Raw genomic sequence first — 23,391 nt, forward strand, 5'->3', positions numbered from 1 at the left:
ATATATCATTCTGTAGTAAATTTGATAGAAAATTTAAATATGAAATTGAAAATTCTTCAAAATACTTCTGAAAAGAGATAAATAAATTTTAAAATAAATACTTTGCATTAATTGATTTGTATTACTTTAATTAGAATTAAATATTATATTATAAAATATATATTATTTTCTAAAGAATTTAATAGAAATTTTAATATTAAATTTAAAAATAAATATTTATAATTAATATTTAAATATTTTATAATAATAATAAAAACTATTTTATTATTATTTTATATAATAAATTATAATTATAATATAGTAGTAATTTAAATAAAATATACTTTTTTACTTTAAAAAAAATAAAAAGAGATAAAATAAAAACTTACTTTTAAATATAAAAATAATTATAAAGAAAATAATTTATTACTTAGAAATTAAATAATAAAATATTATTTCTTTATTATTTCTTTCAATTTTTAATTTAAAAATATATAAATTAGAATTAATTTTAAATAAGTATTAATACAATTAATTATAAAAAAAGAAAAAAATATATATATTTATTTTAAAATTTTCAGTCTTTTTTTTCAGTATTTTTATTTAGTATTTTTTATTTTTTTAGAAAAAATATTTAGAAGTAAATTTAAATTTTTAAAAATTTTTATTAAAAATTTTTATTATTTTATATTTTATTAAAAGTATTTTAACTTTAAAATTTAATATTAATAGTACTTAAATTTAAAATTATTTAATTTAATTATTTTTTAAATCTAATTTCATTTTCTTAGCTATTGTAAAGTTGATAAAAAATTTAATTTATTAAAAATCATATTAAATATATAGACTACTGACTCTAACTCAGCCTGTAGAGAGACAATCTAATATATATATATATATTTAAAAAAGTATTTATTTTTATAAGAAATTATACTTCTCATAGTTTTATTATAAGAATAAGTACTTACAGACAATTATTCAGAGATTCACAGCTTGATATAATATATACTAATAATTACTAGAAGTATTCACAGTAGAAAGATAAATGTAAAAATTTAATATATAATAGTATTCAAGCTGAGTTGTGAATAGTAGTCATGAACTCTAGTTTATATAGTTGTATGTAATTAAGAGCTGCTAACTTTATTAATTATATAAGACATAGAAATAAAGGTAAAGAATTCACAAGAAGTAGAATTTTACACTTGTAAATCTTCTTACTTTCATTCTTATTACTCACTTAATAAGTGAAATTAGTAGACCTTATCTATATATTTTATATAAACTAGCATTGCTACTATGTCTATAACTTAAATTGAATACTATTATATATTAATCTTTACACTTGGTATTTTTATCATAAATATCTTTATGATTCAAAAGTACTTTTAATTACTAGTACATTTCACACCAAGCTGTGTATATTAAGAATATACTTGAAAAGTATACTTTCTTATAATTTTATTAATTTTGTATTATTCTTTTATAATAGAGATATAAAGATATTTTTATCTTAAATAATTTAAATAATTTATAGTTATTTTTAAAGAAATAGAAATTTTTAATAATTATAATTTTACTAATACATTTTTTTCTTTATTTAAATTTATTTTACAAGAGTTTTTATACATAAATTTATTCAAAAAATATATAAAGAAAAATTAGTATTATTTTAAGTTAAAAATTAGAAAAATTATAATTAGTATATCTTCTATCTATACTACTTAGTAGACTAACTAGACTGATTACTGAGACTATAAATTTCATATTTAATTTCATTTAATCTAATCTTATACATTTCTTGATATGAATTCTACTGAAACAAGTTATTAAAAAAACATACAAAGTGACTATATATTAAATCTCAAAATGAAATCATGACTTGAAAAAAATGAGAAAGTAATCTCATTTAATTCTATTTAGTCTTATTCTTAGCATAAAGTTACTATTTTTAGACATTTTAAAGTTTTTTTAGACTATTTTTAATTTTTTAAAAAGTAACACTTTTTGATAATACTTAAATAAGATTTAAAGTCATTTAAAGCAATAAAAATAATTTAAATTAAAAAGTAAAAATTATAATCTTATTTAAAAAATATAATAAGAGTAGATAGTAAGTCTCACTGAGACAGTATAAGACTACTATCTAATGTTAAAACTGTGTAATGAGATCAGTCAAATTAATAATAAGACTATTAAAAATTCTGATTTTAGTCTCAGATATAATCACACAGTCAGTTTAAGACTTACTATCTACTCTTATCATATTTTTCAAATAAGATCACAATTTTCACTTCTTAATTTAAATTATTTTTATTGCTCTAAATGACTTTAAATCTTATTTAAGTATTATTAAAAAGTGTTACTTTTTAAAAAATTAAAAATAGTCTAAAAAAAACCTTAAAATGTCTAAAAATAGTAACTTTATACTAAGAATAAGATTAAATGAAAGTAAATAAGATCACTGTCTTATTTTTTCTAAGTCATGATCTCATTTTGAAATCTGATATATAGTTACTTTATATATTTTTTTAATGATTAGTCTTAGTAAGATTCATATCAAGAAATGTATAAGATCAGATTAAATAAAATTAAATATGAAATTCATAGTCTCAGCAGTCAGTCTACTACTTAGTCTTATTTTAAAATGAAAGAAAGAATAAAACTTATATTAATATATAGAAAAAATATAAGAAATATATAAAATATATAAATATATTGAATATATAAATAAATAAAACTTTTATTATTATTAAAAGAAAATAAATATAAGTTATAAAATGAAATCTTTTACTTCTTTATATATTATTATTTTTTTAAGATTTTAAAAACTTCTATTTAGTTTAACTTTATTTAAAATAAAGATTTAAGCTTAAAATTAACTTGAAATTAAAAGCTTTAAGTGAAGTTTAACTTTATAGTTTTATTTTAATAATTGTATTTTAATTTATAATAATATTTAATATTGATGAAAATATTGAAGTGTAAAAAGATCTGATTCAGAATTGGTTCTGATTTAGCCAAATCGATTCGACTGCTTGACATCGATTGTTCCAAGTCCCAAGGACCCAGAGTCCCACCCAGGTGGGAAAGCCAGATAGTGGTAACTTGTAAGAAGATCGATGGATCGTATGCCATGCCACATACGGAAAAGTGACCTGGGCATGCACAGGAAAGCGATGCCAGATCCCAGCCAGTGGAACCAGTGGCTTGGACAACTGAATATAATATGTAGCTCCGAGAGCGCTGGAAATTCTAGCGCTGCACCCTCGAGCCCCATGTCCTTTTATCCCAACGTGTCAGCCCAGTCCATGCAACAAACAAACGCATGACATTAATACATCCGTGCGTTCATACAGCAGCTAACTTATGTAAGTTACTATATAATAACTCCTTGGCTGGCTTTGTAGTAGTTAGTTAAGGTAATGAAATTAGCTCATGTCATAACTTACCATACAAGTATTGAGACAGGCGTAAAGTCCATACCAACGGCTACACCACAATGACCAACGGCGACGGCGGAGCCACTAAAAACATTCCAAGATTTCTCGGCAGTTCAAAAGTTGGCCAGGGTTAATCACTTGCAAGCTGCAATCCAATGGCCACTGCAGTACGGTCATAGGGGTAAGTTATATCTGGAAAACAAAACGCTCGTCTGGGGTAATTATCCAATAGTTTGGACAAATAACGCCGATTCGTTTGGAACCTCACCTGAATCATTCCCCGATACTTGAACGTTTGTGCCGGAGCAGGCGTCGTTTCGCATAAGCTTAGTTGACAAACTGAATTTATGATTGACGTTGACGCATTTTGTTGTGATGTGGCACTTCAAACGACATCAAGGTTCATTATCATCATCGAGCAACTTTAAAAGTGGTTGCAAGCAAGATCGGATTGAAATCGGGACAACGTGTCAGGAGAATCGTAGCCATGGAATAGCTAGTGTATGAATTGGAAATTCCAGGTGAGCTCAAGCGCGAACTGGGAGATATATTCTTCCACGCTGCAACCAAAAAAAAAGCATTTTTTCCAACCCCAGCGCGCGATCGGGATCACGCCGATCTGTGACCGAGATCTCTCCTGAGGTACGGAGTATCTTTTCACGAACAATAGTGGCTCCACTCCAGAACTCGGAAATACGTAACAGACGACCTCACCCTTCCCTGACTCGAGTATTTTTATATACTGCGCTGCGTACTCCGTATTTGCACCATTATTATCCCTCATGCCTAAATCAACAAAGTCTTTTCCACGCTTTTCTGCGCGGGGTGTGAAGCAGTTTGCGCTCTTAATTAAATAAGGCCTCCGACGCTTCAAGTGGAATGAATGTACCCAAGCATGGTCTCGCGGATTCGCCGGTTAGTTCCCTGAATAAACTCAGAAAGACCCTCAAAAAGTCACCGTGATTGAATACCTGGGTACAACGCAAGGGTTCCATATCCCCGAAAACCATCCCCCTCCATGTGTCAAAAAACCTCGCACGCATGCTCATTAATTTTCTTTCTCTCCTCCTTAAGATCAGTCGGCTTGCACGGCTCACCACCGCGTACGACTAGCAATTATTGCTTCAGGCCAGTCATCCTCACTGCCATGGGCGAATCTGACTAGCGCAATCGTGGTTCAGAGTCCAAGTGGGCTTGGTCTTGGAGATGCGATGGAGGCTAGCGCTATATTTTAAGTTCGCCTTGACGGCCAAGAGCCTCCGTACCATGGCGTTTTACGTTACTGAGAAACTGCCGGTACGGTACTGGCTGACAATACACATCATCTCTGTACTGTACCCAAACCTACCTTGATATTATAGATTAGATATATTATGAGCAAGTAGCCGTTATTGTGGTGGATATTGAAGGAATGAGTTCGCGCCCCCCCCCCCGCCAATGGGATATTACCACAACGGCCTACTAGCGCCAGGTCCCTGCTAGTCCTAATCCGGGGGGGTGTGGTGTTACATGTCCTTGACCGCTGCTCCTTGACGGTGCAAGAATAGCAATTTCTCCTCAAGCCTCTCAATGTCCGAGTTCAATGCAAGGAGGATATCTAGATATGAAAGGCAGCTTAGCTCCCGCTAGTTTACCGTGGCTATGGCTGCCGTAAGATTCATTAATTCATTTACGTTTTTGGAGAAGTGCGTATGGAAGATCCGAGAGTGGGAATTCTCCGGCCAGCTGAGCAGATTTCCCAGTCAAGCACATGCTTCACAGACTGACTCCCTCATCTACCGACTGCCGTTCGGATCAGTAATTTCCTGCTGCTGGCAACTTACTGTCCGAGTTCCAGCTCTGATACCTTCACCGAGCGAACTTTGCCTGGGCATGTTGTAAGGAGTGAAAAGTCGATCAAGGATGAACAACCCAGTTCCTATACACCACCACCACATGCATGTGCAAAGCCACTATCTGATCGCCCCCAGGGGCCCATAGAACAAAAGAAGAATCACACTTGGCAACAGCTTGAGCTGTGACACTAAGATGGCTCGGTACCCTGGCCCTAAACCAACCTTGTTATTGGCATCTGCCGCGCCACGCCTTCGACGGTTCCCGCCCAAGCTCTCCACAGCGTAGCAGACCCAACTTTTGATTTCCATATCCAAAAAGCTACTCAATCGCGAACATCCGCACTTCGCCGTAGGTAATATTCAAGAATAAGGCTCATGGAATTTTGAAACTAGAGTTTTGCAGTTCTATACTAGTCTCAAAATTGGGAGCGTGGGACGTGGCGGTGATGTTTTATGGAAATAATGGGATCGATGATTGCTGTGTTACCCTCAACGGCTTTGATTCGCCCCTCTCAATCAATCATCCCTATCACATTTTCTCTTTCTCGAATCATGTATCACATTGCACGCTGTTGGCGCCACATGTCCAACACCGAACTTTCCTTTATCGGCACCTGCGGCCCGGGAATTCGATGATTATGACACGTTCCACCAAGAAAAAATAAAACGAAAGAAAAGAAAAGAAAAGAAAAAAGAAAGAAACACTTGCAATCGTGTTTGTTTGATGTTATGCGGGTGTTCGTTCCACTCCTCGCTGTCCTTATTCTTGAACTTTGCTATTGGCGAGTGTGGATTGGAAGCAAAATCCGGTGCAACTATCATTCAGTGTTGCACATCGCCCATCTCAGTCATATGCACATCAAAAATATTCCGAACAATCATGCATGTTTATGCAAGCTGAGAATGGCTTGAATTTAGCCAAGCGATGCCAAGCGCATACAGATCAATTCAGCAATTCACATTCAAGTGTCAGATATGCATGCACCGAAAACAGTTTTTCTGTCCCGACTAGCAGAAAGTATGAGCTAAGATCGATCCTATTATAAGTGGTTATTCTCCAAGGTTAGAGCTGATAGTGTTAGGAGAATACCAACCATGTAGGATATATAATTCAATATCTAGGAGCCTGAGCCCAGAGTGAGTTACAATCACTCAGGTTACCAGTTGAATTTTTGTACAGCCTGGAAACACCGCTGAACGATGCATAAAACATACTGAGATACTCCGCGTCTTGAGGATACCTTGATGCATCCCAATGGTTGTCATATGGAGCTTAGCCGTCTGTAAAGTGCTAGCAAAACAGAGGCGGGAACCCTCAACTTCGAGATCCAATCCGCTCTGTTGGCTCCCCCACTTAGAAAGCCGAGACCCCCCCCGTGCAACACATTTCGCCCCCCCATCGAGCCGCTATCGCCGGCGTTTGATATGTTGGAAGATCGCAATAATAGTTAACGAATTCCAGCTCTGTGGACATGACCACTTCTGAGGACAATAATAAGCTTCCGGGGAAGCATAGATGTAATTGACGGATGTTTTACCTTGGCCGTCGTCATGCCTGGGAGGCGGGGGGCGATACACCCAAACGTTGTAAAAATTCGGGTGGTTCAAATGTGCCAGTCCACCGTCATGGGACAAGATGTTGTGTATACCATACCGTCGCGGCAACAGCATTGTCGCATCATGATAAATTCTCCTCCTGGGGCATGAGTGGCCAGCAGGGCCTCATGGGAGAAGCAGGTTGAATTACCAATACCGAAATGTGAAACACGAAACGGCGCCAGTGCTCACTCAATACGCCGTAATTTATCTGTCAGGCGCATTCAAATACGAGAGAGGCTGTGCTAACAGATCGAGATAAAGGGGTCTTGGTGCAGATTGTTTGTATTTATCCAACAACGGGCATTGCAGGAGCCCTTGTCTTTCGCGAATGCACGGTATCGTCACAATCTCAGGTCAATTTCGCCAGAGCGGGTGGATAAAAAAATACAAGAGATTTTCTTGTTCTCTGCTGGAGATGATTCGTATCAAAAGTGGAAGAAAGATAATCAGCTCGTTATGTATGTAACTAACTTACATTCCCAAACCACAGGCTAGTATTATTGTTCATAAATTCGCAATATTCTTTCAATAATCGCTGACAGTTCCCCAATAATACGTTTCACGGGTGTCAGGTAACCCAAGAAAAACAGAACGGTGGGTCTTTTTGTTCTATTTTAAGCATCTATCACTAGTGGAGATCTTGCAAAGTAAGGGCCGAGGTGGAGCAGGTATGTTTCGTTCGGAGATGAGATCTCGTCTTCTAGAACTCTAAAAGAACTTAAAAGGTTTGGTAACTTTCAAGAGGTACCAAGTAACTTAAAAGCAAGCACACATGGCTTTAACCCTCCATATAATAGGTATTATGTTATGAGCGGAGATTTATTTATGATCGCTGATACACACCTGCTTTTTTATAAAGTCTTCCAAGAAGACCTTCTCTTTTGTCAGGAACGGAATATAGGTGCAATACAAGTTAAAAAGCAGAAGCTACTAGCGCCTCTAGACATTCAAGTTGACGCTATTCTATTCACAAAATTTGCCTTAAAAAAAGAAAGTAGGAGCTCCGAGTGAAATTGGCATGTTCCCACAAAGATGGGCTTTTGTTTCCGTTACTGAGTATTCCGCAGCCTGTATGCTACAACATGTTCATAATAATAATAATAATAATAATACAAGTGTCAGATAGTATCAGACATTTATCATTCCCGACTCCACTGAGAGGAAAAAGGGTTCAGAACCCGCCAACCGCAAAATTGTGAGCCACAGCAACGCAGAAAACCACTCCCGTTTATTGGTTGAATAATTCCCGCGTCGAGGATCTGCAGTACGCTTCACGCGGGAAGTATCCCCATGTGAGGCGCAGCCGTTCGTGGTGGGGCCAGAATTTCAGAAGGTCATGGATGGTTTTACGCCTGCACTGAGCCGGGTCAGGCGAAATATTTAACTTACTTTAACTTTTGCTGGTTTCAAGATTATGATTGCGATCGTAATTTAAGCCAACAAAATCAGACAATTCCTGGTAAGACAAATGGAAAAGAGCGTGAACATGGTCCTGCGTTGGTTGGACAGTACGGATTACTCAGTAGGATAGTTTTTAGATTCCTCATGAAAAGGAGATCTAAGTTTTCGGAGGAGCAGTGAACAAGGACCAAAGTTTGCTTCTCAGAATCTCAAGCCGCATTGCTGTGGTCCATTTTCTGCAGCATCCCGCGCCCTCAAGTTATTGTGACTTTAGTGCAAGTCATTGTACAGAGTAGTTACTGAAGTGTGAGCTTGCTTCACCCTTTGCACTTGTGCCAGAGTTACTGTGCGTAAGGCATTTAGATACTTGTTATCAACTTGTCCAAGCTTTCCCAACGCCTCTAGATATGTTTGTGCACGCATATATCTTTTTATGTCGTTGCTCCTCTTAAAGTCGGGCCTGATTTGTGGTAGGGGCATGTCGACTGCGTTATTTCTTCAAGTGTGTGTACAGTACTCCGTACATGAAACAGCGGACGTGCATACAACTTGAGGCAGGTATCTCACACATTCATTCCATGCCCGTTTAATTGCGATATTCCGACCGGAAATCACTAGGGAGCAAAGTAATCTGAAAAACCGAAGCGCCACAGGACGTGGAAAGAAGATTAAACCGTAGCCAGTCATTCACCGGAACCAAGTATTTCCGCCCTGGTTTAAGTTTTTTTCCGTCAATTATCATTCCCTCCCTCCCCTGGGCCCTCCTACAACAAGCAGCGAGATGAGGGGTCAGACAAAGGCAAAATCCCATCCTTCTGAGAATACCTGTGATAGTGGGCCATAGAAAGTCAACGAGGATTTGGAGCGGCCATAATCGGACCAATCCAAATCCTGAAAAGCCCAGGAGAAACCACCATCGATCCACTCCAGATAAATGGGGAAGATCAGCAATTTTCAAAAACCTCACAACTTCACAAGGGGCCGTTGCTGGTGAGATCGTGGACGCGTGCGTGGGGTCAATCAAGCAAATCCCGAAACTTTAACCACGAAATCTCTTCTGAGTTCTCGGTACTCTGGGGCCAGTGTCTGGGGCCCCTGGGCCCTGGCGCCCTGGCCCCTGGGAAGAGAACGGGCTTGGTATGGATGGTGAGCCCCACCTCAGCCTGTCGTCTCGACCTCACTTCTGAGTCCAAGGAAGAGAGGGATCTGGGTGGGGGGAGATTCCTTGGTCCTGCTAGGGTTGCAAACGAAGATTTAGTGCCGAAATCGCGTTTTGTGTCATGGCCAAAATCTCACTCCTATCAAGCAGCAGAGTGCATAAGCTAATTATAACATTGCTGAAGCTTGTTCCGGTTTCCCTCCCAAGCGGTTAGGAATTCTCCCTAGGATATTTAGGGGAAAAAAAAAAGAGGAACAGGGAATTGCGCACACTGATTATTGAATTCTGTCGTTGTTAAAGCTGGTCCCACTTCATTAAGTTCCTCACAGTTCTGGGATGGTCATGACAAGATCTCGACCATGCCCCATTAGGATGGAGTAACCTCTTGTTTCCGCGGGGGACATACATGATATTTCCCTTGTTCAGCCTTCTTTATTTCGCTGTCAGAACGTCTTCAATCTTGGGAGGAGACAAGTCTAGGTTGTCCTGAAAGGAGCTAAGTACGGAGTACATGAATATGATAGGAAAGTGGACAATGATTTCTGCTTTCGGGAGATGATTATCTCACTCCTGCCGGGCTACGTTGACCTAATTTGGCTAGGTTCCCATCAGTTGGTCCTGTCAGATATGGGTGCTCTCAGGGAACTTTGCACCCGATTTTCTCTCATCAGATAAAAGCCAAAGGGAGCTAGCTATTTGTTGTTCTGCTACACATGTGAGGTACTTCTCCCATCATGATTGATGATTGTTGCAAGGGATATCTGCTCCTCATGAAATTGCACATCACATCAAAGCTGAGCGGTGCCGAGCACATTTCGGTCCCCGTCCCGTCCAGCCCACACTCCAGCTCGGTTGGGGACGTACAGCTCCTCGAAGAACAAAAAATCGCCGAATAATCCGAGACTATCAGCCCTACGCTATTCTTAACGCGACAGTCAACTTCCCGGACTGTATTTTCTTCTCCTACTTCTTTCCCCTTGGACGCTGATAAAATACACTATGCCATTTCAATCCTGCAAACTCGTCATGGTTTTCTGCCAGGGCCCTTACCTAAATGGTCAAATTTCCCGCGCTCTTGCTTCTTCTTGACGGGGTTTGTTGTGTCAGGGTCGGGGTGTGTGCGCTCAAAAGTAGGTGGCGTGGCATGGAAACTTGATATTTTTCTTGCCAAGATCGCTATCCTACAACGTAATGTCATAGCCGTTCATCGTAATCATGCAGATTTCAGTCGTATCGCCATGCATGCGGCATTACCTCAGTATTATTACACAGCGGCCCGTCGTCATAATTAATTACACGATACTCCGTACTGCGCATGCCAAGGCAAAAACGAGCGAGTTTCTCTCGATTGTTTTTTACATAGGAGCTTGTCTGAAGGAGGGATGGGCCAGCTTCCACAACCTGAATCCCCGGCATTAATGATGATTCAGCCTGAGACTTGGCAAGAATATCTTGACTTCCGTACTGTGTAAGAGCGTGCTAAAATGATCTATGCATGCTGCACATGCAGAACCTGACAGCAAGACCGTTAGCAAACAAGAAAGCTTTTTGTATAAAATACAAGCTTTCAAACGGCGTAGATGCTTAGGATGCACAAGTACAGCATATGGTGAAATTGCATTAACTTCCCAATGATTTCCGTGTTGAGATACATTAGAGGATTCCTACATAGTAATGTATGTACATGTACATTTCATGTACAGTACATATATACGATCATCCTTGCCCAGCGTATGCTCCTGGACACGGTTTCAAAAAGCCGAATCGTGCCACGCAGCCCCATCGATCGCCAAGCGTATCTGTCGTCGTCCCTGGCCGCCACGACCGTTGGCGCTCTCCTTTTCTTTTCCCCCACTATTTCTCGTAGTTATTGATTGGAAGCTTGTGAGCGTCGTTTATATTGCGTATGGCTGTAAAAAAATATAAATAAATACATAAATAAAAAATTGTGTGAGGGGCGCCGGGTTGCGATAGATCTGGAATCAGAGTGAGCACATTCTTACGTCCATAAACGAGGTGATACACTACTCAGCCCTTGGAGGCCTGTGGCCCGATATTTTCAATAGTCCAACTAGGTGAAAGCATCGGGAAATTCTTTGTCTCGATCAGTGTTTCCTGAGGATAGGAAGGTGTAAGTAAGACAAAGAAACAGAGGAGGAAGCATACCGAGGAGAATCCATCCAACCCACTAACGCTATTTGTTACGGACTTGATAAATCATCCTTGTGATCCTGCTGCTGATGAAAGCCAGCCCGAAGTGTCACAAACTATCTCGTTCATGAAACTGATATTAGTAATTACGAATTGGTTTTCTGCCCTCTGCATACCATACAGAATGAACGAATGTTTAGATCCGCCCTATATTTTGACATCCCAGGCAGCAAACCGTCGAGGTACAGTACAAGAGCAGCTAAAGCGTCTCATACTGGATGATGGCATGCTGATTCGGATAGCGACAGGACGACATGGAGCTCTCCAAGGATTCAATCTGACAGAAACAGCAAAATTAGGTTAATCTCATCGGCGACTTCTTATCTGATTAAAGTCACATTTCGGCCACAAACACTATTGAGGCATTGATTGATAAGAATTGCAACCGGGATGGGTACATCCCTATTTAATTCAATGAAATCAAAGGGACCTGAAAGAACTTGCGGACCTGACCTGGCAGGTCAAATCTGTCCCGTAGCTACTGACGAGCCACGATTATTGAAAGATTTGAAGGGAAGAGCTTCGAAGACCCCGGCCGTTTCGTTCTCTTTCTCGCGATACAAAGCTGAAGAAGTCAGGACATTCGCTCTCGAACCCAATTATCCTTCGAGAGTATGAATTCTGAGACAGTAATCTCTGAAAATTACTGCCACAATAGCGTAAACGGGACCAAACCAGGACCTCTTGACATGGAGGAAATATGAATTAAGCTAGATAATAAAGCTCCATGTCCTCTTCGAGAGCTCTCTTTTGGCCTTCTGGATGGCCGGGATATTGTCGGTGAGTTGGGACAAGGAAGGATCAAGGATCCGTTGTAATCCTTGCCCCCTGATAGTCAGAAAAATGTAACGAGGACCATCTGTTCGATCTCTATGGAGATCGGCTTGCTGCAGCTGAGCACTTTTTCCTTCGGATCTTCAAAAGCTCGAACTCTTGAACTAGATTCATTCTTCTCATGTATCCGATTGGCTGTCATCAACACTTCATGGACAGGTGAGATAAACGGCATTGTTTCCAAGGATCTCTCTGAGAGTCCACCCATCAGGTTGTATCCAAGATTAAAATCTCGCTAACATATTGGTTGTGTTTATGCTAACTAGAATCAGTGAAGGTGGACAAGGAAGTTTAATGCGTAACTGCAGAAATTTGCCCACTTAGACCATGAGCAAGTCAGGCCGTTATGCGCTGCTCTAGAATCTTATTTCCTCCCCAAACTCCATTCCATGTCCGGCGAGATACTGCGATTTGGGCGGCTCACGGAAATAATGAACCAACCAAAGAAGACCCTGTCGGCTCCTGCTAGCTAGCAAATATTCCGAGACAGATGGACGAAGGAGGAGATTTAAAAATAACATCACATTGGCAACCAGTAATCCGTAGTGGTGCATGTATTCCTCAGCATTGGGGAAGTGCACTCCATTTGATGCAATTTGTTCGCGACGGTAATATGGCTTCACATATTCCGCTTTTTAGGAGGCGCTTCTAACATAGTAAAAATGACAGTTCATTGACACTAAGCCTGGACTGGAAAATTATTGGCTGAGATTCCAGTTCATATCTCATGACGTGCAGATCAGCCCTTGAGGACAAGCTACCTGTCGCCGCGAAGTGCTAGATTCTTTCCCTTAATTATTTGGATTGCAAAATAGTCAGAGAATAAATACCCCAAACGTTGTCGCATGTATCCGGAAAACGTGGGGCGGCGAGATGAAAACAGCTTCCAGAAGCTAATTCGGCAATGGAAGATTTCGGTTTCCAAAGACAAAATTCTTTGCCAAATATTTAGGAACGTGCGTGCTGCGGGGATTGGAGCCGATCCTCTCATCCCGCTTTCTCCACAATGTCGCGCTGTCCAGAGCCTTTCAACCTCAAACGCACCGACCCTGCTTGCAAGTAAAATGTTTATTGGTGAATTCTCTTTGTGATAAGTCATTTTGCCGAATTATTAACGCACGCCGCCGTTTCAAGATAAAAGGCCGTCCCGCCACGATCGTCGAGCCGCCTTCCAGTGAGGGGATGCCACCTCACACAACGTATCCGATGGTTAGAGCCGAGGGCCAACCTCTTCCCATCATTCATGCGCCCTCCTCTTCAGGATTGCAGCGGGGACCGCGGAAGCCTGCCTTGGGTGGTTGGTGGGCTAAACTTGAATGATGACCCTGGTAGCTTTTCATTTCAGTGAGTGCGACTAGACTGGGAGAGGTCTGGCAGCAGAAGGTCCCTGACAAACGCTCTGTCTTGGATAACTGACCTATTATTTATTTAAAGTTCCTCAGATCATCATGCTAATCTCAGTGGTGTCATGCTTGGGCTGTTACCCTGCGTTGTAACCCTGCTTTGGACACATTCCGATTCGCACTATCCAATGCGCCCTTCAGACGGGACAAGTGGGAGAGACAATGTACTGTGCATGCTTGGAAGAACGGCCAGGCGCAGCTCTTCTCTTCTTGGGTAACGATTAAGATGCGTGGGTAGTTAAATATCCAAACGAAAGCAATGAGTTAATTACATCACCATTCCTGATCAAGAAATTTTCCATGAAGGCAATAGATCTGTCAGGTATTCTGCCTTGTATTCTCCAATGAAATATATTGGAAGATGAGCCCAAGGTTAGGGACCTTTTGGGAGTTCAATGGAGGAATAGTCGAATTTTCGCCAGCGGTTTTAGTCTCAAGGTTGATTTATCATCCAGCACTCTCCTTTATGATTTAGTTTCCCCCTGTGAAGCCGGTTCACGATCCCGTGGCCTACTGGCCCATATTTGCCTTGTCGGCTGTGCAAATTGCAAATTTCTATGTAATCCCTTTTCTCTGTCGTGGTGGGAACCGGAGGAATTCGAAACCTGTGAGTTGGCAAATCATTAATTGGAAGTCAACTATGGCGCTCGGTGGAAAGCTTTAATGGCCCCCAATTTGATATGACAGGCTTGTGCTTGGAGGGCATGATGCTAGGTGGAAAGCCCACAACTGTGGATTCGACTGTATGGCCGTTCGATCTACTGGCCACCACTTATCACTATCATTTTGTCCCGTCACTATTAAATGAACGGAATTTATCTTTCTATATATAATAATGGCGAAGAAGGTTCGAATAGAAGTAGTTAGAAAGTTACCTTGAATGTTAATTCGATAATCTTAAATTCTCCACCAGCCGTGGATGCGACTCAATAGGAGTGCGAAGAGCAAGAAATGGTCTTTTCCAGCTTCGTAGAACAAATGCTGAGTAACAAGTCCAGCCACCTTAGCCTTTCCTTCCGCGATTTCCACGTTACTTCCTCGTTTCTAGCAGATGCTGGCTGAAATGCGACCAAACACTAGCTCGGTTGGCAACGAACATTATAGGGTGTATTGAAGATATATTGTGTCGATCCTAGAGCGTAGATGTATCAGTGGAAAAGAGGATGACAGAGATGAATGAGTTCTATATATAAAGTTGTGGCTCAATCCACAATTGAAATTAGAGTATCAAAGAAGGAATATCATCCGACAGAAGCAAATATGACAGAAGGGGGAGGGACAAACTCACCATTTACCATATTTGAAGCCAACTTCTTTCATCCTTCCTCTTTCTACAAATCCCCTTTGAACATACCAGTCTCTTAAACCTTCGCCTCCATTTTTACCTTCAGGATTGACTGTCATAATAGCAAGTATGCTCTTCACCTTCGCTTCTGCATGCACACGTGCTTCAGAGCCTGCATGCCCGGTGACTTGGTAGGAGAGATGTTTTGCCTCTTGCAAAGCTTCTATCAGCGACGAGAGAAGAGTACTTCCTATCCCTCGCGAGTGGTACTCGGGGTGGACGAAGAGGGACATCTCAACTGTGGGTGCGTAGGAGAGCATGTAGCCCCTGAAGGGTGAAGCCAGAGTATATCCACAGACTTTTTCTGCCATATTTCCTCCATGGCAGGTGTCATCCTGCTCAAGCTGCTCAACGGCAACAAGGAAAGGCAAGCCACGCTCCTGCGTTTTGTGGAATCTTTTGGTCATGTATGAGAAAGGAGGTGTATTGGCGAAGAGCGTTATGACAGTATTGCGAACATAGTGGGTAAATATGGAGTAGATTTGGGGAATGTCTGACTCTGTTGCGGTGCGGACCTTGAGATGCATTTGGAAAAGTACTCTTGGTCTTTCAGTAAGGACAAGTGGAATTCTGGAGGATGTTGTTGCGTATCTCTAAGAAGGTTAATGCTTCTCAAAGGGGAGACGTTGATACATGAATGTAGGGGGGAGTGTTAAGATGCTTTCCCCGCAGCCAACGTACGTTTAGTTAAATGATATCATCGCCATGGATCACGTGCCATCTCACAGTTGCCCAAACTCACCACCTCCAGTAACTAGTGGATGTTACGATCCAACATCATCTTTTTATCCAAATTGCTGCTCAGCATGTACGGTATTAGTTGTTCTTATTTAGTCAAGGATTGGATCGGTGATATTATTTATTTATTTTCTCTTCCGCAGACTCTTCTAAACCCTTCTTAGTCCCAGATCCCCGCACTCAGCCTACGAAAGGCTCTATTTCTTTCCCTTAACCTTCTTCCCCATTTCGCATCTGTACGCTGGTGCTTTAGATTTCACAGGAGGGCCATTATGACGTCGTCTCGAATAACAATATCAGAAATTCCCAATTTATCTCTCCTCTACAAGCTTAAACATTTGATCCCCGCCTCAAGTCCCCGGGTTTCCAATCCCTCTCAACTCCTCAACAACTCGATCTGTCTGATTGCGAGCGATATCACAAAACTTGAAGTCGACTGCATAGTAAATGCAGCTAACAAGTCATTGCTAGGAGGTGGCGGTGTTGATGGGGCAATCCACCGTGCAGCTGGTCGCGGCCTTCTTCAGGAATGTCGTGCGTTGGGAGGTTGCGCTACAGGAGATGCCAAAATAACCAACGCTTATAACCTTCCCTGTCGAAAGGTCATTCACACTGTCGGTCCCATGTTTTGGGCAGATGAGGGCAGGGAATCGCTTTTACGCAATTGTTATATGCGCAGTTTAGCACTCGCTGCAGAAAGTGGTTTGAAAAGCATTGCGTTCTCATCAATCAGCACAGGTGTCTACGGGTATCCGAGTCTGCAGGCAGCAGAGGTCGCCATTTCTGCAGTAAAGCAATTTCTAGAAACAAGTTCCAAGCGTCTAGAACGGGTGATATTTTGCACTTTTGAACAAAAGGACACAGATGCTTACCACACGCTTCTCCCGTGAGTGACCTAGCTACGTTTTTCTCCATTGGCATTCTGGAGTATACCAGGCCACTAACTGTGAATTTTATAGAGAATATTTCCCACCAACAGAGCAAGATCTATCAACGGAGACAGAGAAAGACCGTAAAGAGTCATCCCACCCGTCATCCTCACCAGCGACACTCGCAGCTAGCCTGCCTGATGCCCCTACCACAGAGCCTACCTTGGAAGGTCAGCGAGATGCTAAGAAGCCCAGGGTTGGTACCAATGTTTCAGGGAGTCGAGTTCTTGACAAGGATGGCGAGAGAAGTGAGGATGACTGGGAGAAGGTTGAGCAAGCCGAAGTGACAAACACATCGGCGGAGCGCCTCGATGATGAGCCTGTTGAACTGGACGATGCCCCTACTTCGGCAGATGTCCAAAGCGTCGTGTCCAGCACTGTGGACCTCAAGGAAAGCAACTCTGCGGAAGGGAAGAAATGAGAATATTAATGAAAAAGAGCCATGGATAGTTATAGCCTTCGTTTCTTTTCTTTTCTTTGCTTCTCTCTCTCTCTCTCTCTCTCTCTCTCTCTTTTTTTTTTTTTTTTTTTTTGCGTTCATTTCTTTTATATTTCTACCTTATTTTCATCTCGCTACTCGCCAACCGCCGTCCTTTCACCGTCACCGTCCCGCTGCCAATTTTCAGTTGATTTACCAGAATTCGAATTGTCGTTATGTGGGAAGCTAAAATGAGATATTGACACCCGACTGATAACTATATCACTAGGCATTGCCACATGCATTACTCATCGTCTCTTTATATACTGATTTTCTTTTAGCCATGTCTTTCACCATTAACTTTTTTACTTTAACAGAGGGTGGAAGAACAATTCAGTTTATGGGATTGGAGCAATGCTGGCACAGGAAGTTAGGAGTTTTCATATGTTGATATTGTGCTTCTATTTTCATGTTCAGAATCTAATCCGCAGGGCTTTATTTCCCTGTAACTAGGAACGACCATCATGAGCTGTTAAAATAAGACGCTGTTAAAAGTAGCGTATCCCCCCTTCCCATGCCTAAAATTAAGGGCGCTGCTTTTTTAGAGGATTTATTCCAATCACCCTCCCTTTATACTCCGTACCTTTACCTAGGTAGCTGGCTATGTTTGTCCTGCTGTGTGATGTCATCTGATCGACCCTTCAGCCCTATCGACGTCGTTTGGCTTGGAGCAGATCCAACAGAACAAACAAAACAAACAGAACAAACATTGCGGAACCCAACTTCCTGCTCCGCCAGAAAACGCATCGCGATGTTGGCGCATTGCGCATGATCAAGGGGTCGCCCCTCAACTTCAAATACTGTCTAACTAACCCTCTTCAATTGGCTGCTGACTTCTCCAATAACCCAACCCATGAACTGAGGAAGCAGGAAAGGAACACCGGTCGTCTGTGATCTCCCCCGGCGGGCGTCTCTAGTAGCCATGCTCCCCAAACAGGGCCCTGCTCCAGTTAAACCCCCTCCGGCTCGCAAAGGCACAATTATAAAGCCACACAAAGAGTCAGCACCGCCTACCCCTTCCCCTTCTACCGCCTCCACCACTCCTCACCCTACATACGACGCCCCTTCAGCAGAAACGCACGTAAAGACCAACCTCGTAAACCGCAAATTGGAAGCCGCAGAGTATACGAAAATCATTGAACGGTTATCCCACAAAGCCGCTCCGTCTCACTCCTCTAATAATGGGAAATCCTTCGCTTCATCTTCAGAAATCCCGTCGGCATCAGCCACAGCTTCATCTTCGTCCAGCTTCTTCCGCTCACCCAGATTCCGCAGGGCCGCTCTCCGCTTTGGAGGCTACAGCTTACTCGCAATGGGCGGCCTTGTTCTTCTCTCAGACCACCTCGTGCAGGTGATGTGGGTGAGTGGCCCGTCAATGACACCCTGCTTGAACGAGGGGTATGGCGAGACACATCTTGTCAAGGACATGATATTAGTAAAAAAGTGGGAACCGGCGAAGAATCTTAGGAGGGGGATGGTTGTTACGTTCCCGTGAGTATTTTGAATGTAAACAAATATATTTTGTCATTCATGTAAATTTATAATTAAATGTGCCAACGAACCAAAACAGCTCCCACCTCAACCCCTCCCAAACCACCGTTAAACGCATAATAGCTCTTGCAGGAGACCGCGTGACACCGCGCAATCAATCGGACGGCAGCGCGCAAATCGTCCCCTGGAATCACGTTTGGGTGGAAGGTGATGTAGCCGACGCAAAGAAGACTATGGACAGTAATACGTACGGGCCTGTATCGATGAGCTTAATATCAGGACGGGTAATGTGTGTGCTGTGGCCGCGGATGAGGTTGTTGAAGTGGGACGATTGGGCAAGAGAGGGAGGAGAGCCAGCTGCGAAGAGATCGAGGGTTGAGGAGGATGCGGTTAAGGTTGAGAAGCCGTATATTGGCGCATAGTAATGGCTGGAATTCTCAAAGCTTTTTCAGTTTGGTTACTGTATATTGTATATTATACCATTTATCTGTATATATATGTTGTTGTTATGAGAAAGAGAGTATCTGGACGGCTCTCTACTATGCATGAAGTTGGGGCTTGCATTTGGCATCAAGATTTTGGTGGCTTATAGATATTCCTCATTGGAGATGTAATGATAGAATTGGCACATCGAGCCAGCCCCTGCACGGTTTATATATATAACCCATGCAGTTAGTTGTCTGGTAATTATCATATAGGGGAGAAAGGAATTATGAAATGAACAGAATCTTTCTGAACATGCACCTCCTTAAGAAGAAAAAACAAAAGCTGAACTATTCCCCTGCGATGCATTCGCTATTAAAAGAACGGGACACAAAGAGAACCAAAAATATACTGTACAATTGCCCTCATGAACCAGCCGGATACAGGGAACCCTGAAGAAACAGAAACACGATGGATTGAGAACGGATCATTGGTCTTTAGGGACAATTCGAAGGTCCTCCAACTGCTGCAGCCGGTCAATCTCCGTTTCAATGGCCAACACCCACATATCTCGCTCAGCCCGACTTCTCGTCTTAAACACGATGGACCTACCGGGGACACCCAAGGTGGATACCCTCTTCCATTTTCTCGCCCTCGCACCATCCTCTCGTTCCTCCTGACTGCGAAACACGGTCTTCCGTGCATTTTGCCAAAGCACGAAGCACGTTGCTACATCTTCATCAGACGATGTCCATCCGTCATTGAGATACAAACGAGGCGAAGCATGCTGACTTGGTAAGTTGGTATCGATGGTATGGTTTTGGTAAAGAAGATCAGAGTCCGTTATTAGACCACTGTATATATAGCAGTCGTGGAGATCTAGTACCCATTCACGTTCGTGATGGGTATGTGGTGTCTCTTCGCCGGAGAGTTTACGAATAAGGCTCTGGAAGGTAAGAAGTTGGCCTTCAGTGAGGATCACATCGCAGGCAGTAAATGTTGACCGTCGTCGGGGCTTGCAATATAGCGTGCCAGACATCTAGGTTGATAGTCAGTTTGATGCTCAAAAATTCGCATTGATACATCAGATAGGATGCTATGATCCTTACCCTAACGGCTCGACAACCCGACATCCCACAAATATTGAACAGCTCTGGGGATGTCTGTGCTTTAGATACCTCCCAAGCAGATGCAAATTGTTCAAACATGAACTCTTGGTCTTCAGTTATATTTAGTTGTTCAAGGTTTTGCCGCCGAATTGATTTCATAATACCTACATCTTCCCGCCTTCGCGCAGTCCAGTATCGAACAAGGTTCGAGAGCCGCTGAACCCACTCATCTCTTGTTTGCATATTGTAGGCCCGAAACTTTACAACAAGTCCCCCACTCATCACTAGCTCAAATGACCTGTTGGCTTGGGATTGATGATCGTTTCCTGGCCCACCTCGTGCTGTACTATCTCTCGCTTCTTCATGGAAATCAACATCGCCCCCATTGACATGTGATTCTTCGGGAAAATAATGTTTATTTGCAACTTGGACTTTTGACACCTGGCAGAGATTAAAATAACCTTCAGCTCTTTCGAGATTTTCTAGGTTTCTTCTGTTTTCACGGTAGGCTTCAGCATCATGTTGTTCTCGCTTGTTCTGCGCTACTCTAGAAAGCCACGAGATTGCCCCATCCTGCAGGGGATATGGATTGATAGAATAGATAATGGGAGTATCCTTGGAAAGTTGAGACGCAGTTGGGATATCAGATCCCACAATCGTTGTTGGCCGTGGCAGAGGGGGAGGGATAGCTCTCGCTGGTCGACAAAAACATAGATACTGGTCATGAACGTTGAAGTATAACCGCCGAGAATACGCCTTTCCTAGTCGTTGGCGTTTGCCTTTTTGTGAAGTAAGCAATATGAGGAATCCTTCAACTGGAGGGGGTTCCTCAGTTACTTCTTCCTCCCCAGCGTGCTTTATAGTCGTCGGATAATGGCGCTTTGGTCGTAGTTCGAGCTCATGGGAGGTCCTCATCGCTATTGTTCCATACATTCGTTCCTCATTGGCGCCATGAACCCACTCTAGCCTGTCATACCTTCGCCAGGCCAAACCCATTTTCTCGGAACCCGGCCATACTTTTAGTATAGAGGCCCATTCTGGGCATTCCGATAACGTACTCATACAGGTTTTAACTATGCCAGCTGCAACGGCCCGTTCCTCGGCCATTGTTTTGAGAAGTGTCGAGCATTCCTCATTGTCGTCTTGGTCTGCTGGAGTGGGATAATTCTGTAGGTGAGAAAAAGGGTGCTTGAGAAGCACAGCAATATCGAGGTCGGGAACACGAACTATAAGGTCTGTGGGACGTTGCCATCCAAGCGTCGTACGAAGAAATGTGTACCATTCCATTGAATGGGTCCATGATTTTGCTCGCATAATAAACAAAACAGATCCTTCATGATCAGGGTGCCAAATAACAATGGTTTTATCCAGGGAGGAAAACAGATTAACCTTCGTAAATCCCAGAGTAAGAGGAATATCGCGGGTTGAACTTTTCTTCACCTGTGAAACTTGAACCTGGGGGATCACTCTGGTTTTGTAGAGATGAAGAGTGATAGGAGTCTCCTCATCAGTTCCTTGACGACACACAACGAGATATTCCCTCCACTTTTCGGCAATTCGGGTTTCTATTTTAATACTGTTGTTTTCACTAAAATCATTTGGAAGTGACTGCATTTTTGTGGTGTCAATTCGGACTAGCATCCGCTCTGCTCTAATGATTTCACCATCGCGACCTGGAAGTAATCTGCGATGTCGGCCTTTTGCTCTCTGGCGAGTCCGTCGTTTCCGTGGTTGCATATTTACCCCAGTTGAACCATCTTGTTGGAATCGAACCATTCCCGAGGAAACAGTACTCAATAATGCCTGGTCCGTTGGAGGCTGATTGGGGTACCCCTCCCCAGCTGCAGCAGTTTCAGCACGGGATACTTCTGCTTGAAGGAGACTTGAGGACTCCTTGGATATTAGTTTTGCTGAGGCTTGCCGTTTATGGGGTATTAAAGATGCGGTAGATTCGGTTTCATCCGTTCTAGATGTGCTCTCGTGGGTTGCTGCTAGTTGTAATGGTTCATCTAGTGGGTTTGGCATCGAACTATAGTCCCGGGTATGTCGACGAGGAACGTCCTGGTTTGAATTCGAAGATCCCCGATGCCGAATTTGGTGGTCCACTGACTCAAAAGACCCGGGCCTGCTCCTCACCCCCAGCGACTCACTTGGTGTAAAATACTCCTCCACAGTCGCAAGATCCGTCGAGGACTTTCTCATGGCTGGACTTGGTTGATCCGACGGATTCGCCATTTGATCCAAGTCGCCATGGTGTCCACTTTCAGCGTGGCTCGACTGTTGGTCCGCCGTCGCAGGCTCCTCTTGGGAAGTATCAATAGGCGCTACGGGTATAGTCTTTACCGGTCCCTGGCTTTCATCCACGTCTTTAGGTTGAGGGAAACTTGGTTTATAAATTCGTTCATTTGGAGCTTTAATAAATCCTGTCAATTGGCGCGTGTTTATATTGAAAGAAGTGTCTTCGGAGAAGGTAGCCTGCCGGGACGAGTAGTCCTTCAGCCCAAACCATTTTTTATACCACGATTTACGATGAGACTGTAGCCAACTTCGAGGTATAGGGCCAATAAACGTCCGTCGAGTGGTGGTGTGAAGATGTTCTGGAGAGGCATGTTGCTGGCACCAGTGATTATGAAGTTAGCACAAACTGCTGCAAAACACACAAGGTAGTCCGACAAAATAAGAACCAACCAATTTCTGGGCTGTGTATGAATCGGGACTCAAACCAAAATTGCCTTCGTCGATTTCGGCCTCGATTTCAGTCTCTGCACTCGCTTGGGGGCGCTGGGTGCGGTCCGGAGAAGTGCTCATCTCGCCATCTTGCGGGTTTAACTAGAACCTAGGTGCGTCTTAGAGATGTTACAGCAAGGGCTGATTGTAAGTAAAGAGGGATAGGAAGTAAAACATCGATAAAGTAACTAGCCACTGAGTACTGTGTCAGGAGCTCTGTGCAGTGGTAAATCGGCGGCTCGTTATTGAAGATGGTCTGGGGTGAAGCCAAGCTAACTGCTTCCTAG

At 42.4% G+C, this 23,391-nt stretch overlaps 5 protein-coding genes across 7 annotated transcripts; 3 read left to right on the plus strand and 2 right to left on the minus strand.

Moving 5' to 3' along the window:
• Nucleotides 1-8,690: 8,690 nt before the first annotated feature.
• Nucleotides 8,691-9,620, plus strand: BDBG_06593 (uncharacterized protein; the record flags this gene model as incomplete). The annotated part of the gene is made up of 2 exons (XM_002623108.2): nucleotides 8,691-8,759; nucleotides 9,092-9,620. 2 exons carry the CDS (start codon nucleotides 8,691-8,693, stop codon nucleotides 9,581-9,583), a joined length of 561 nt encoding a protein of 186 aa, XP_002623154.1. The 3' UTR covers nucleotides 9,584-9,620.
• A 2,431-nt stretch (nucleotides 9,621-12,051) lies between these two features.
• Nucleotides 12,052-15,860, minus strand: BDBG_06594 (GNAT family N-acetyltransferase; the record flags this gene model as incomplete). 3 transcript variants are annotated; one of them, XM_031722679.1, is made up of 3 exons in its annotated part: nucleotides 12,052-13,786; nucleotides 13,879-14,996; nucleotides 15,153-15,860. In XM_031722679.1, the coding sequence occupies 2 exons, from the start codon at nucleotides 15,734-15,736 to the stop codon at nucleotides 14,963-14,965; spliced, it is 618 nt and encodes a 205-aa protein (XP_031579517.1). In that variant the 3' UTR covers nucleotides 12,052-13,786; nucleotides 13,879-14,962. The 3 variants fall into 3 exon arrangements, with proteins under 3 accessions (XP_031579517.1, XP_031579516.1, XP_002623155.1); XM_031722678.1 differs by having other exon boundaries at nucleotides 12,052-13,793; XM_002623109.2 differs by lacking the exon at nucleotides 12,052-13,786 and having other exon boundaries at nucleotides 14,974-15,736.
• A 93-nt stretch (nucleotides 15,861-15,953) lies between these two features.
• On the plus strand, nucleotides 15,954-17,981 carry BDBG_06595 (LRP16 family protein). The gene is made up of 2 exons (XM_002623110.2): nucleotides 15,954-16,833; nucleotides 16,907-17,981. The coding sequence occupies exons 1-2, from the start codon at nucleotides 16,220-16,222 to the stop codon at nucleotides 17,295-17,297; spliced, it is 1,005 nt and encodes a 334-aa protein (XP_002623156.1). The 5' UTR covers nucleotides 15,954-16,219; the 3' UTR covers nucleotides 17,298-17,981.
• BDBG_06597 (PH domain-containing protein) lies at nucleotides 17,732-23,365 on the minus strand. The gene is made up of 3 exons (XM_002623112.2): nucleotides 23,066-23,365; nucleotides 20,378-22,990; nucleotides 17,732-20,307 (listed from the first exon to the last, which is right to left on the minus strand). Exons 1-3 carry the CDS (start codon nucleotides 23,183-23,185, stop codon nucleotides 19,756-19,758), a joined length of 3,285 nt encoding a protein of 1,094 aa, XP_002623158.1. The 5' UTR covers nucleotides 23,186-23,365; the 3' UTR covers nucleotides 17,732-19,755.
• Nucleotides 17,988-19,723, plus strand: BDBG_06596 (mitochondrial inner membrane protease subunit Imp2). Its single transcript, XM_002623111.2, has 2 exons — nucleotides 17,988-18,845; nucleotides 18,925-19,723. The coding sequence occupies exons 1-2, from the start codon at nucleotides 18,277-18,279 to the stop codon at nucleotides 19,265-19,267; spliced, it is 912 nt and encodes a 303-aa protein (XP_002623157.1). The 5' UTR covers nucleotides 17,988-18,276; the 3' UTR covers nucleotides 19,268-19,723.
• Nucleotides 23,366-23,391: the final 26 nt, after the last annotated feature.

This window comes from Blastomyces gilchristii, assembly GCF_000003855.2.
Source record: "Blastomyces gilchristii SLH14081 genomic scaffold supercont1.14, whole genome shotgun sequence".
Taxonomy (NCBI): Eukaryota; Fungi; Ascomycota; class Eurotiomycetes; order Onygenales; family Ajellomycetaceae; genus Blastomyces; species Blastomyces gilchristii.

Bases quoted from the DNA above. Each gene is read 5' to 3' on its own strand.
- BDBG_06595 (XM_002623110.2), top strand. From the start codon at position 16,220: ATGACGTCGTCTCGAATAACAATATCAGAAATTCCCAATTTATCTCTC. The intron at 16,834-16,906 runs GTGAGTGACCTA...TGAATTTTATAG, and splicing joins GCTTACCACACGCTTCTCCC to AGAATATTTCCCACCAACAG.
- BDBG_06596 (XM_002623111.2), top strand. From the start codon at position 18,277: ATGCTCCCCAAACAGGGCCCTGCTCCAGTTAAACCCCCTCCGGCTCGC. The intron at 18,846-18,924 runs GTGAGTATTTTG...GAACCAAAACAG, and splicing joins GGGATGGTTGTTACGTTCCC to CTCCCACCTCAACCCCTCCC.
- BDBG_06597 (XM_002623112.2), bottom strand. From the start codon at position 23,185: ATGAGCACTTCTCCGGACCGCACCCAGCGCCCCCAAGCGAGTGCAGAG. The intron at 22,991-23,065 runs GTTGGTTCTTAT...CACTGGTGCCAG, and splicing joins CATACACAGCCCAGAAATTG to CAACATGCCTCTCCAGAACA. The intron at 20,308-20,377 runs GTAAGGATCATA...CTATCAACCTAG, and splicing joins CGGGTTGTCGAGCCGTTAGG to ATGTCTGGCACGCTATATTG.